This window comes from Dermochelys coriacea, chromosome 27 (assembly GCF_009764565.3).
Source record: "Dermochelys coriacea isolate rDerCor1 chromosome 27, rDerCor1.pri.v4, whole genome shotgun sequence".
Classification (NCBI taxonomy): domain Eukaryota; kingdom Metazoa; phylum Chordata; order Testudines; family Dermochelyidae; genus Dermochelys; species Dermochelys coriacea.
The window spans coordinates 13,521,044-13,535,187 of record NC_050094.1 but is presented as its reverse complement, the minus strand read 5'-3'; the positions used below and the strand labels follow the sequence as shown (position 1 = coordinate 13,535,187).

At 56.8% G+C, this 14,144-nt stretch overlaps 1 protein-coding gene across 2 annotated transcripts in view; it reads right to left on the bottom strand.

Annotated features, from left to right (window-relative positions):
* Positions 1-571: 571 nt before the first annotated feature.
* IGFBP4 (insulin like growth factor binding protein 4) overlaps positions 572-14,144 on the bottom strand; it is a 34,357-nt gene continuing 20,784 nt past the window's right edge. Inside the window, exons 2-5 of one of the 2 annotated variants that reach the window (XM_038385901.2) lie at positions 9,058-9,221; positions 8,318-8,452; positions 7,276-7,417; positions 572-6,401 (exon numbers count right to left, since the gene is read on the bottom strand). In XM_038385901.2, coding sequence (XP_038241829.1) covers positions 7,283-7,417; positions 8,318-8,452; positions 9,058-9,221 — 434 coding nt within the window. In that variant the 3' untranslated portion in view covers positions 572-6,401; positions 7,276-7,282. Of the gene's footprint in view, positions 7,418-8,317; positions 8,453-9,057; positions 9,222-14,144 lie in introns of both variants that reach the window. The other variant, XM_043503366.1, reaches the window with a different exon arrangement.

The following is a 14,144-nucleotide window of genomic DNA, read 5'->3' as shown; positions in this document are numbered from 1 at the left end:
TAACCAGCGTTTGGGCACCGGACCTTTTGTGCGCCAAGCAAGAGTCGTTCCCTGAGAGTATGGAGCTGCCATAACACTTGCTGATGGCTGGGGTGGCTCTGACATGAACTCCTGGGTCTGCGTAGCCTCTAAGGCTGATCAGGTCTGGATTCAAAGGTCCTGGCTCTGACCTCATATGGCCCATTCGCCCCCAGGCAGTGGCAGCGATAGCCCCAAAATTAAGGGGAGGGACTAGAACCCCCTTGGACATTGCCTGTGTGTGTTTGATTCCCTCTGACAACAAGCTGCTAGATCCCCTTTGTGGGAAGGCCAGCTGTGCCTCAGGAGACCTGTTTCAGTCCCAGCTCTGCCCCAGATTCCTTATGTGATCCAAGCCCCTGTTCCCCATCTGCAACCAGGGCCTAACCCGTCACTCCCCCACAGGCATGATGCTAAAATCCCAACGTGCTCCTGAGAGCCAGCTCAGGGCCTAGAGAGAAGGGGGAGACACTCTGAGATGGTTTCCCTCTTTGCAGGGGATAAATCCCATTGCTGACATTTCAACACAACATGGCAGAGAAGAGGTGAAGTAACGTGTAGTTTTTGTTTTAATTTGACTGGTTGAGAAAGCATATAGGATTTCATATAACGTACAAATCATATCATAGAAAATCACAGCTTAGAGGCCCCAGCTGACACCCCAGCACCCACAGGATTAGTTGTGTAGGGTTCATTTGTCATTTGCTTTTTGCTTTTTGAAGCGATGTAAAGATAAAGTACATTTAAGAGAAACACATTAAATAACCATGACAATTAAATAGAGCAATTACTGATTGTCTTTTTGACAATATAAAGGTTCAAGTTTACTGGGTAAAGAAGCAATAGCCTCTACACAGAGAGGGTTTTCAGAGCGAGGCACCGACGGATCCCTCAGATGAGCAAATGACAAAAAAGCACGTGGGTGCAGAAACTGAGGAGATTAGCTGGCCTTAGCCTCCTATAATGAGCATGTGTAAATACAGCATGAAACTAAAGAGAGATGCGATACAACTGTCAAGTCCTTTATGCCAGGGTGCTTTCTAATGAACAAAAAATGTAATGCCCTCACAAGATGCCATATCCCTTTTTTCCAAAGAGACTAGTTTTTAGGCCAGGCTGCCATTAAATGGGAAAGTCTGTTGCTTTTTATAAGGTGCTCGCCCTCTCCTCATGAAACCAGCTAGGAAAGTCTTTTCTTAATCTGGGTCTAGAAAGTGTCCTGGGTGTGTCCAGAGGGAATACATGAGGCCAGGCATGGCCAGCCCATCCCGGCTGCGCTATTGAGTGTACTAAGCACATCTAGCAATGATGCACCTGCTATGAAGCTAACTGTACCAGGTGTGTCCAGGCAGAATAGAGCTGCGATGGTGCTAAATGCAGCAGGTAGGATTGACCTGCTATGAAGCTAACTGTACTCGGTGTGTCCAGGCAGAAGACACCTGCTATGATGCTGAATGTATCAGCTCAATCCACGAAGGAGTCACCTGCTGCGCTGCTGAGTGTGCTGTCCCATAGAAGGTTCCTGACCGGCCTGCAGCCCAGCTGGTCACTCGGAGGATCACCAGGAAAGGGGGAGGAGGAAAGGATGGCAGGTGAAACGCAGCAGAATCTCCCCACATGCCGGAAGTGGAAAAGTGAGAGATTTAGCCCTTGTGCAATCGAGTGGTCCTGTGACACCCAGAGGGTGGCCTTCCCCCCAGCGCAGAAGGCCCGCCCAAGCTCTAAGCAGCATGTACGTCCCACTGGAGACCTGTGTGGTGCAGAGGCCTGGTGCTGGCCTTCTGCCCGGGGCTGAATTTCACCCCTGGAACGTGGCTAGCAATAATGCAGGGGGAAAGTAGCTCCTGACCCTTGTGATCTCAGCAGCACAGACCCCTTGGTGTCTGGAGCTGAGGGAATCCAAGCTGAACCGATGGGGAACTCTGGAATGTGATGGGAAGAGAGGGCTGACTGTTATGGGCAGATAGGATATGGGCTGAGTTACAGGAACCTCCTGGAAAATACACCCTCCGCAACCCTCGTCCCTCCTGGAAGCAGCCAAGGTGCTGAACACAAAGGCAGCCTGAGTCTGTCCTCATTTCAGTGCTGGTTTCATAGTGTGCTAGCGAGACCAGGTCACCCCATGGTGGCTGGCCCCGGGGATTGGCTACACCCCATAGTCCATTGTGTGCTGCTGATCAGAATTCTCCAGGGCCAGGGCCTCGCTTTTCACCCGGGTTTGCTTGAGTGAGTCCTGAGCAAGGGGTTGGATGAGGGGCCGTGCGGGCCCTTGCTGGTCCCCACTTGAGGGCTACCCAAGCAAAGTGGCTCAGTTTAGAATTCAAGGCTGCCGGCACCACAGACTCCTGCAGGTTCTACAAGTTCGGCCTCTTCTGTGGCCACCAGCAGTCAGGGCTCAGATGCCAATGAACCAGGCACAACAAACGCTTTCCCAGAGCTGCCTGCCATGCTGCAGGAGTAAAAGCCTATTGATGCCAGGAAGAGCAGCAGCCTGACCTCAGAAACGCTGCCGAAGGCAGGGCCCTTCCTACATCACTGTTCTGACCACAGCCAACAAGTGAAATAAGCGAGTGTTGACTCCTGGCCTGAACTCGCCCCTGATTTCCGGCGCTAGGTGGAACCCGGGATGAAGGTTGGTGTTTGGGATCAGGCGCAGCCTGAAGGGAGTGGTGGGGAAAAGCCATAGGCTGGCTGAAGGGAGAGAGTCATTCTGCTCTGGAAGCGGGGGGCATGTTTACGGAATGACCCGCCCCCCACATCCACAATAACACACACTCAGCCAGCCCAGCTCCATTCACAAACACGCACCTACACACATTCCTCTTCTGGCCACCTGAGGAGCCCTGCTTAACTCTCCGGCTGCCCTCTCCTTTCTGTGGTGCAAAGGACGGCCTCTTTCTCCAGGGCTAGGCTGGGAAACCCCCCAGGCTGAGTAATCATTATGTGAAGGTGGGTGAGCGGAAAGGTGAGAGCTGACAAAGAAACAGAATAATAAACTCTGGGTCTGATACTCCCCCACCACAACCACAGACACACACACTGCACCTCATCTATAACCCGTGCAAAATGAGTGTGAAACGCGCCCACTTTGGGGAACATTTCACACGCCTGTCAATGACTCCACAAGGAGGGAGGTGGGGGTGGATCGGACCCTGGGGTTTGGCTTGTTCTACTTCCTTAGAGCTCTTTTTAAATGTTTCTTTGTCCCACCCTGGAAGCTGACCAAATTCAAAACCCACCACCTGAAGGGTGTGTGCAGTGGGGTGGTGCAATGGGGGAGGGGTTGTGTATGTGCGCTGTTTACACTGTATGTCATTGTTACACAAACGGGGAAAGCCAAAGAATAATCTGAAATACAGAGCCCAGTTCAAGGTCCTTGCCTGATAATCCAAGCTCTCTGTGGGATTGGTCCTGGCTACCTGAGAGATTCCCTCCACCCCCCACCCCCTCGACCCTGAACTTCCACAGTAGCTGTATTCCATGGGAACAATGAAACTTCCATCGAAGAGCAGGAAGCTCTAAGCCAGGACCTGAGCTGGCGCTTAGACTACGGAACTCACTGCCACAGGAGATAAGATACTGCACCTCATTACACTCACAGCTAAACCCAGCGCCCTCCCTGCCCCCCAACCCTGGAATAGCTCCCCATTCACAGCAGATCTTGTGCTTTCCTACAGATAATCCTCACTTTTAAAAAACCTAGACCACTTCTCGCTTGCAGGCAAGGAGGAAAAACCTCACTGTTATTCAGAGCTAGGCCAGGCCTGGATTTTCCATTTCATGGGAAATTCCATGACTCTGGCATTTTTGCTGTTCTGCAATAGACCCAAACCCAACCAAACCAAAAATTAAACATCCCACGCAACAAAATTCCGAAAAAATTTAATTCTGGGTTCATCAAAATGATTCGTTTTGATAAATTCAAAAGAGTTTGCTCTGCTTTTGCCCATTTCAGCTCATTTTTAAATATAATCCCCCCGGAATTTCCTTTGGAAAAGTCGTTTTGAAATTAAAAATCAAAAAGTCGAAGCAGTCCGTTTGGAATCTGTCAAAATGGAACATTTCGACATGATAATGCTTCGGAATGAAATTTAGCTGAAATCCACCCGTTCCTGAACCGTTTGCATTTAGCCCATTTTTTGTTGGAAGCCCACGTCAATGACAAATTTCTGGTACTGTTGGCTTTACTTCTGATGGGGTGGCCACTGCAGATACCACAATGAGGGGCACCAACGTAAGAGCCCAGAGAGCTGGACCCAACCAGCCCTTGAGGAAGAGGAGAAGCTGTGAGAGTATCCACAAGGCTGCGAATGCAGCTGTACCTCAAGGCACGGAGCTCCACGCAGCCACAGCGAGGCCGGCTAGATGGGAAGGGATCTGCAGGGCAGAATAGGCTGAGAGCCCCTGGCTCTATCCTTTTCCACAGCTGTCTCCGAAGCTGGGCTCCCACTAAGAGCTGCTGCCTTCACGCTCCCCTAGCACTCGCTCCAGGAAGCTGCTGTCCCCGCTGGAGCCCAGGGAGGTAGGGGGTGAGCAAGCTGTCAGGTTTGGCTTGGATTTGTGCTGTCAGGGACCTTGTCTGCCTGGCTTCTACCTCCTGCAGCCTGTTGTGTTTTCCAGTGGAAAACAAACCAGGCCTGGACCTCACCGGCCACCCAGAAACAACGAACTGCTTCCGAATCTATCTTATCTGCCCCTGGCTTCCACAGGGACGTGCCCTGAAACCCCAGACCTCCAGCAGGGAGTGGGGCCCGCTCACAGGCTCCCCGTCGCAGGTCATTGGCATAGATCGCCAAAGGTAGGGAGCCCAGGTCAGACGTTTCAGGCCCTGTACACGATTCTCCGGACAGGGAGAGCCTGTCTCCAAATGCACCCTCTGCCTGCCTAGATACACCCTGGAACCCGCACCCCCAGCCGGAGCCCTCACCCCCTCCTCCACCCCAACTCCGTGCCCCAGCCCAGAGCTCCCTCCCGCACTCTCAACTCCCCATTTCTGGCCCCACCCCGGAGCCCGCACCCCCCTCCCGCACCCCAACCTCCTGCCCCAGCCCAATGAAAGTGAGTGAGGGTGGGGGAGGGCGAGCCACCGAGGGAGGGGGAATGTAGTGAGCGGGGACGGGGCCTCGGGGAAGGGGCGGGGTTAGGGTGTCCGGTTTTGTGCAACTAGAAAGTTGGCAACCCTAGACACAACACGCGTCGCCTGGCCGTTAGAGGGGGCAGGACAGCTCCAGCGCGGCCGATCCCCACCACCCGCTGTCCATCTGCTCCCGCAAACCAGGGCTTTGCAGGAGAAACTTTGCCTTAGCTCTGAATAAGGAGGAAGGTCCTATTGTGGGGAGATGACAGTGTTCCTGGGCTGTGCTGAGAAATAACCCTGCGACTCCCCCCACCCCATACGTTCTCACGGCTGCCTGCAGTGGCACCGCCATGAGGCTGAGCACAGGGGCCCCGCTGCATGTGGGGGGGGGGGAGGGCAGCTCCACGCAGCCCAAAACCAGGTGGCCAGCCTCAAAACATGGCGAGGCTGGCTTAAAAAAAGGGAGATCTAAAAGCGATCGGTTTGGGTCTCGTTTTATTCGTCTTCTGGGTTTGCAGCCTTTCGGGTGCCCCTGGGTCAGCGTTCAGGCTTTTCCCTGCAGCCAGCAGGGCAAGAAATGTCCCGCTTGTTAAAGGCATGCCAGAGTTCTCCCCGAATCGCATGACTGCGGGGACTCTGAGAGGCAGATCTCGTGGGGCTCACAGTAAGTGCGAGTGACGAGCCAGGAAAAGCTGGAGAGGGATCTTGTGTCCTTTGCTACCTGCCTCCCTGAGACCTTCTCAGACGTCTCCTGTCACCCACCCCGTACGCTCCCACCAACACATAGATCACTGACACAGGTACATGCTGCCCCATGTGTCAACAGGCCACATCAACACAATTTAGGAGCCCGGGCACATCGCAACAAGGGGCCTCTCCTTGCTCAGCCCCCCAATCACCCACACATGAACTGTCTGGTGGGCAGCCCATTAGTACTCCTCTTGGGGAGGGCTGGCACTCCCCTCCTCCCTAGACAGGCAGGCATGACAGCAAGGCCCCCCCCTCCCCAGTACTTACCTGACCTGCCGGGGTGTATCTGTTTGGGGCGAAGGGGAACCGGCCCACTGCACGCGTCTCTTCCTGCCATACAGAGTCCTCTGCTGGGGTGGGGTTGGCAGGGCCCCCAAAGTGGCAGGGCCTGGAGTTAACACCCCATTGAAATAATCAGAGCAGGCCCCCCTCTCCGAGCTCTTGTTTCAGGCTGTCTGAAGACTCAGGAAGATCTCACTGCATCCGTAAGTAGCACTTGGGTCATATCATTGCGCGTTTCTCTGCCATCATGAGGGTTAGCAACTTACTTCTTCTTCTGCCAAATGAAAGCGGAGATTCGGATGCAATGACATGGCTCCCAGTGCTGGGGCCCTAGATACAAGCCTGTAGTCCCCACGCCTTAATCTGGCAGGCACAGGAGAAAGGGCATGGGAATGCAGGAAATCCTAGCACACAATATGGTGAAACCACATTGAAAAAACGGGGGCAGTAGGGGGTAGGGCTGCGAATCCAACAGTCCTGCAGCCACCCTGAGTGGGGCCATGACCCGGCATCTAATATAAGGCAGATACTTGGCGGCAGCACTGAGGCAACCCTGGGGGCTTGTGTCTGTTGCTCTCCGTCATCGGACTTTGGCAAAGTGATCGAGAAAGAGCCTCTCCTTCCCTCTGGCTGCCGCAGCACATCCCCGCACCTGCCCCAGAGACAGCCCCAGGGCCAGCAAAGCCACAAATCCACGAAGCCCCCGCTAGCTGGGGCAAGCGAGAGCAAAGTGGGAAGTTGTGCGGGTTAGGAGGGGTCACACTGGGAGGCTGGCCGGGGGCCGGGGCCGAAGAGGCTGAGGGGTAACATACCCCTGAGTGTGACGTCCCTAGAGCTACTCGTTGCTAGTGGTCATGTTGGCCTGGAGGCCTAGCCCCACCCCCCTTTCAGCCGGGGCGGCCCGTGTCCATGCACAGAGCCCAGGGTAGAATTGCAGTGTCGGAATCAAGGGGCCCGCGGGCAGGTGGTGCAGGGCAGAGCGGCTCTGAGGTGCAGGGGGCGCGAGGGCATTAGCACATCTTGGCATCCCCCGAACCCAGCGAGGTTTGTTTGTGGTCGTGTCCCCTTCCTTTCCACTCAGAAACAGCACCAATGGGTTGGCTCGGCCCCGGCCGGTCGCCAAGGAAATCTCCCTGTCCCCCGTTTACCGCCGAGTCACTCTCGCACGCCGTCCACGGACTGGTGGCAATCCAGGTCGCCCTTCAGCTCTGGGCTTCCCGACAGCTTGATGCCAGTTTTCCGGTCCACGCACCAACACTTCCCACGCTGCCCGTCCAGGGCCGGGTGACACTGCGGATGGGAAAGGAGGCTCTGGTTAGTCCGTGCTGCGCTGGCAGAGAGACACGTCCGGCCCTGGGCTGGCAGAGAGACATGTCCAGCCCTGGGCTAGCAGAGGGGCATGTCCGGCCTTGCCCTCTGAGCATGGGGAGCTGAGTCCAGCAATACAGCCAGGGCCATTCTCTACTTTCTAGACATGATGGGCTCAGTACAGCGTCCGTTGACTTCAGCAGGCTCCCAATGAACACGACAGACAGCACAGCACTAGACTGCACCTTGCTGGCCCAGGCCCCATAGTCTCCCACTGGTTTCAAGGAGGGACTAGAACCCGCGCCAGGTGAAGTGCTGGGCAGAGCCACTGCAGGCCTGAGACAGAAGTGATGCTGAACGGAGGAGGTGCCCGTTTGGGCTATTGGCGAATGGGTGAACTGGCCCAGGCGGGTCAAATGCCTCCCACCAGGTGGGTGCTCCAAGTGGTTCTTTGCCCAGCTTTTGCCTCTTCCAGGCCAGGATCCCAAAGCATTCTCTGGCGATGATTAATTCATAGCCTGGCAAACCCTCTGCGAGAGAGGGGAGCGGGCACCGGGGTCCCCTTTGCAGACAGGAAGACCGGGACACATGGAGGCGAAGGCTACGTTTTCAGTGGTCATCCCCACTAAGTTTGGGGGCCTGACTTGAGACCCCTGGGGCCTGGCTTTTCAAGGGGCCAAAAACAATGAGCTGTGGATGCTGAACACCCCAAATTAGGGGTTGTAATTCACCCATTTGGGCTAGAACCCAGGAGTCCAGATTCCCAAGCCTGTGGGTCAGCCACAGCCTTAGCTGTACAAGGGATGTGTGCCCCTCTCTGGCTTCCCTTGTCCCCGACACCCAGGCCGGGGCTCCTGCTGGCAATGGGGGCGCAGGCCGTACCTGTTTGGGGTGGAAGTTCCCATTGCGATCACAGTTCGGGATGGGGATGATATACAAGTCCTCATGGGTGCGGGTCTGGGATGCGGCCAGTCTCTCCAGTGCTCGGTGCAGCTCGCTCTGGCACGACCCCTGGGCCTGCACAGAAAGCATTGATCGGAGCCCAGCTCGGGGGAGGAAGAAGACCCCCTCCCTCATTCCATCTACACAGGCTGGAGCCATCCTCTCCCATCTATGGCCAGATACCCGCCAATTGGTAGTGCGCTTCCTCCCAAGGGTTCCCTGGGGGAGGGGATGGCTGCAAACCCCACCCCCCCTCGGCATGAGAGTAAAATCCCCCCTGGGTGTTTGGAGAGCCCCACTCCCTGCTTTAGCCCCTGTAATGCCTGGGGACCAAGGGGGACCTTGCTCATTTCCCCTTGGTCGGGGTCAGTGTTGGGGGAGTGTGCACAGCCCACCCCCAGTGGGGAATTTCCTTTTCTGGGGCGCAGTGAGCAGCGAAAAGCTAGTCCCCTGGTTAACAGGACGGCGCAGTCCTGGCAAACCAAAGCTACCCCATGCTGGCTGCTTGCACGACAGACCCGCCCGCTGGTGCTTGCTCTGCAGCCCCAAACCCCAGTCACTTGCTGGGCACTGGGAGGCCCCAGGGCGTTGGGGTGAAGGGAGTGGATCACAGGCCCGCACTGCAGCTGCTCCCAAGCCGAAGGGAGTGGGCTGCCAGGGGAGAGGAAGGGGCATCTCACTATCTGCCTTGTCTCCTCCCGATGATGCAAGTTCCCGTTGCTCCTCATCTTCACGCCACTGTTCACCCGGTCGCGGGTTTTTGCCTGCTGCTTCAGGAGACATTTCCTGTCTTGGATGCTACATGGGCTGAAGCTGTTGTTGGGGTGGTCGATCTCCTCCTTATCTGCAAAATCGGAAAGTCAGGGAGAGAGGGGAGCTGAGATTCAGGCCGGCTGGGGCAGGAGCCTCGCGGAGCGATATCCAGGAACTGGAGACAGTGCTGCCGCTGGCCAGCTCCCGCTCCCTGCACATCCCTGCCCCCACCCTGCATGGATGCGTCAGGTAAGTTGGGCGATGGCCCTGGTGCAGAGCTGCAGGGAGTTTGTTACAGGATTGACTCAGCACGTGGCTCCCAGGTGCACTTAATATGCTTTGCATAGGGCCCCCGGGCGCATAGATAGCGAGGACAGGTCGGCTGCTCAGATTCTCCCCGAATGCCCCAGCCATGCAGCATGGGAGCCCAACGGTGCTGAGCGGCTCCCAACGCAGCGGAGCTGGGGCCACGTAACCCTGTCAGGGAAGCCTGGGCCAAGCCTGATTCGGTGGAGCTTGCTCCTGTCTCCGGTTCTGCGCTGGCAGCTAGTGGTGACCCCTGTGAAATGAAGCCTCAGGCCAGCTCTAAGAGAAGCCTTTGCTACAGACACCCCCATTTGCGTGTTGTTCCCGCTCGACGAATGCCCCCATCAAAACCCTCACCCCCAGGAAGTGCCCCAGTGGGGCTGACCCAGCAGAGCCCCAGGCTGGAGGAGTCCCAGGGATTCAGCAAAGCCCTGACATACAGGGGTCACGGACGTCAGCACCTGGCTGGACCAACCTTCCCACCTCCTGTTGGGGGTGAGGCGTGGCCAGACTGGAAGCATTGCTCCAGCCCCCCAGTGCGCTGCCTTCACCGGGGTCACATGCGCAGTGTCAAAGCAGGACAGAATAACACGAGACTTTGACTCAGATGGTTACATGGGCCGTGGCTGGCGATTCCCTCTTCCCCGCTGGGTGAAGACCCAGCCCGTTAAACCAAGCCCTCATACCACGCGTTAACGAGGATAGAGAAGCCGGCAGTGTGAGCTGCTTTCCCAGCAGCCTACAGACACTAGAGCGGAGCTGGGCTGGCTCCTCATTCACCAGCCAAGACGAGGGATTTGTCCAGTTCCACCAAACCAACGTTTCTTGCCTAAATGTCACCCAGCCGCTTCATAAGTTCAGAAACCTCGGTTGCTTTTCATGGCACTTCAGAAATTTCCACCTCACCTTTCTGGCTAGTCTCACTGATCTGTATTAAATTCGGGCCAGGTGTGGACAGACTCAGGGTGAAGAGTCTAAACAGACAAAGAGGCCGGAGAAAGTCAGGATCCTTCTCCCCATTTCATAGACAGGGGAACTGAGGCACCACGAGATTAAGGACACGCCCAAGGCCATACATTGAAACAACAGCACAGCTGGGACTAGAACTGAGGTCTTTTTGAGTTCCTGAGCAGGGCCACATCGCTCGATGGCACGTAGCTAGGGCGTGTCGGCCCATCTAGCTGGGCGTGTCTCTGTCCCCCCATCACTGCAGTAGCCACACAACTCACACTCTTTATTTATCCCAGGCGGCTCAGTGCCCATATCCCCATTGGAACTGCAGCAGCCGACAAAGCAATAGGGAAAAGCTGGGAACTGATGCACCAGTGAGTGCCAGGTTAGTGCCCCACCACTGGGCCTTTCTTCCTCTCCGTAACTCTGAGGCCATCTTCCTCTTCATTCTTCCAGCCATTGGCTTGGAGAGAAATTCACCAGGACGGGATGCAGGAAATGTCCTTTTCCCTCCTGCCCAGCTTTTGTTGTGGCCCCTGCGGGGAGCTTGGCACCAGTGAGTTTTTTTCCATGCAAATCTTTCTAGTGCCGCTTGTCACTGCTGGATTTTCCCAAGCTGCCCACCATGGTGCCCAGCAGCTGCCTGACCTGCCTCTCCAGAACGACCCCGCCACCCGCTCAGGGGCACCTCCCGAGCAATCCCGGCTGCAGCCCAAAGAGACGGTTTCATAAGTAGCAGCCAGCTTTGGCCCCCAGGCCCACTCCGAGCTGGCCCATTGACAGCCCCCTTCTGGGCGAGTTCCCGGCTCCATTTCTGTGCCCAGTTCGCTCCCTCCCGCTGGGACTCCAAAACGCTTTTGCGCTCGAGCCCTTTTCCAAATGGGCTGAATAAAAGTTTCCATCCATTATGTAAAAGTTGGCCTCGCTCCCGGGAACGTACGTAGGACACAAATGGGTTCGCACATCAGCCCCTCTCCGGAGCAGCCTCAGCAGTTCAGCGTAACCTGCCCCTTGTGCAGCCATTGTGGGGCAGGGGGGCAGCAGTTAGCTCTAGCGCCTGACTTAAAACTGTCTCTCCCCCAATCAGCATCCCTCCTCCAGCCCCCCATACGGCCACTGCTACCTCCACCCCCACACCTCTCCCCCAGGCCCCTTTCGCTGCCTGGCCCCAGCGCTTTTCAGCGTTGATTGTTTTTAAATGACAAGATATAAAGACACAGTGTTTTCCAGCCTGGTTGGTTACTGTGGGGTGGGGTGGGGTGTGATGCGTGGGTGTCATTCATTGGTTTGTTATTGTAGGGCTGCCCACCAGTGCTGTTTTCATGAGAGAGGAGTTGCTCGGGTGTGCTGGGTTGCGTACCTGGGTTCGTTACTGTAGGGCTGCACGTAGGTGTTGGGGGTTTTTAGCGGTAGTTGTTTGGGGCGCTGCGCTGCATACCTGGGTTTGTTATTGTAGGGTCCCCTGTTACGCATGCTGGACTTTATTATTATTGACTGGCTGATGACAGCTGGCCCCCGAAGAGGGGCTGTCCCAGTGACCCCACCCCGTCCTCCCATGCACCCTGCCCCTCCCTCCTGACCTCTAGGGACGGAGAACGTCCCATCCACGAGGACCCAGGCATTCGCTAGGGTCACCTGCGCGATATCCCACGTCAGCGCTGACATCCTGCGCGTAGCTCCCTCCCCTATTCCAGCAACATCCCCCCACCACCACCACCACAACCATCCCCCCACCCCCAGCTCCGGAGGCCCCTCGGGCCAGGCGATGTGTCCGCAGCTACGGCCCAGCGGTTCCCTTTGCTAACAGAGGCTGGGGCCCGTGGCAGGGCCCCGTCGGACAGGAAAGGCACGGCAGGCTCTGTGCTGCGCCAGGACCCCCTCCCCATAGGCCGGCTGGGACAGTCTCTCCGGCTGGCATTTCCCCAAGAGATCTGTCACTATCCGGGATGGTCACCACAACAAACTCCCCCTCCCTGGCCCCCCACATCTATGTCTACCCGCTAGGCCCGAGCGGGCAGCAGGCCAAGGAGACAGCTGCACTTTCCTCACTTTGCTCTGGGTGCACCCAGCAAGGTGGCCGGGAGGCCAAAGAGGAATCCACTCAGGGGCCCCTGGCTCATGGCATAACCCTCGCCCAGGGCATCTCGGTGGGCCCAGGCTAATCCCCGCTGGGAAAAGGGTTTAATCCCAGCACATTGCCGCCCCCCTCCCCCGGCATCCCTGGTCCGAATCCGGATTGGCCAGATCTCAGGGCGTTCTTGGGACGAGCGTTTCCCCCATGCCTACATAACCCCGCTGACTGAAGTGGAGTTACGCTGGCTGCCACCACCGCTGTATTTGAGCCCTGCACTGAATGAGACGCGGTTTCATCTGTGCCCGCTGGCACGGTCGGCACATGCCATGCGGGCTGCGCTGGATGAGTTTGGTGGGAAGGCTCATTAGCCGAAGCATGGCCTGGTCTGGCCCTAGAATGGCTGGAGTCCTGCGAAGGGGAGAGCGGCGCCACTGCTGCTAAAATTGAACATGGCTCCTCCTTCAGCTCACGCGGGAGCTGCTTCCAGACCCAGAGCTCCCGGGTTCAAGTCCCAGATAGGGACTGACTCCTCGGAGAAAAGACGCGCAGCCCAAAGCTCTTCCCCTGGCCTCCCAAATTCTGGAGACCTGGAGGTTTTAGAAACCCCCAAGTTTCTCCAAAAAAGGGAAATACCCCGAATCAGGGGCCACCTCTGAAAACTGAGGCCCGAAGGGCCATGAGATCCTCCAGCTGGGCTGCACTAATGAGGCAAGAGGTGGCTAATCGCCCACCTTCCCAGCCCCAGGCGGCTTTCGGCGGACCCAAGACCATGCCCATCCATGCCAGGGTGGGTGCCTGGAGCGATGCTTCTGTCCCATTCGCACCTGGGATAAAACAAGGACACCAACTGGAGGCCTAACGGGCATCGTTACACAGTAACGAGCTCCGGCCCCTGCCTGCCTAGATGGCTCTCTCAGTGACGGGCTGATTCAGACCCCCCTTCCCCGCTTTCGTTCTAGCACTTTATTCCTGCGGCATGGAAAGCTGGCGTCGGTTTCTGCCAGGCCCTGCACATCAGCTCCTTTCCCTGGCCGAGCCTTTTGCTCTGGAAATGCACCGTGTCCAACGAGCTCAAGTTTCATTGTCTGAGCTCCAGCGGCACCGAGAGTCCTGACAGCCAAGAGGAACGGACTGGCTGGCTGAGCACAGCCTTGGGCTCAAGGGGGTGCTGCCCGCTGCTGGGGGAGCGCTGTGGGGCTTCCCTTCCCCAGTGATGTCCTGCGGCAGCATGAAGGGCAAAGGGCACCAACCAACCAGCCCAATAACTGGCCCTGAGCTTTCATCGACCTTTTGGGCGGGGCTCACAAAAGTTCAGTTAAACTACCCCCCTCTACCTCAACCCTCCCCCTGTTCCTTTCCAGTTTCACTGTGGCCTCTGCACCTTCCCTGCTCTGGGATGCCAGACATAGTGCGGCCAGATCCACTAATACTTCCCCTTACAAAAATACAGCCTTGCTGGACAGTGTAAGGTCTCCGGGGCTTCCCTTGGGATCCCAGGAGTTTGGAGCCAGCACCTGGATCCCGCTGCACCACACTGGTTGTCCCTCAGGCAGGACACTGCAGCATTCGAGGAGGTGTGGGGAAGAGGAATGAGAATGATCAGGGCCTGAAAAGACTCTCTCAGAAACACAATTGAAAATATTGGGGTCGTTTGCCTTAGAGAGGACACAAGAGGGGACTGGG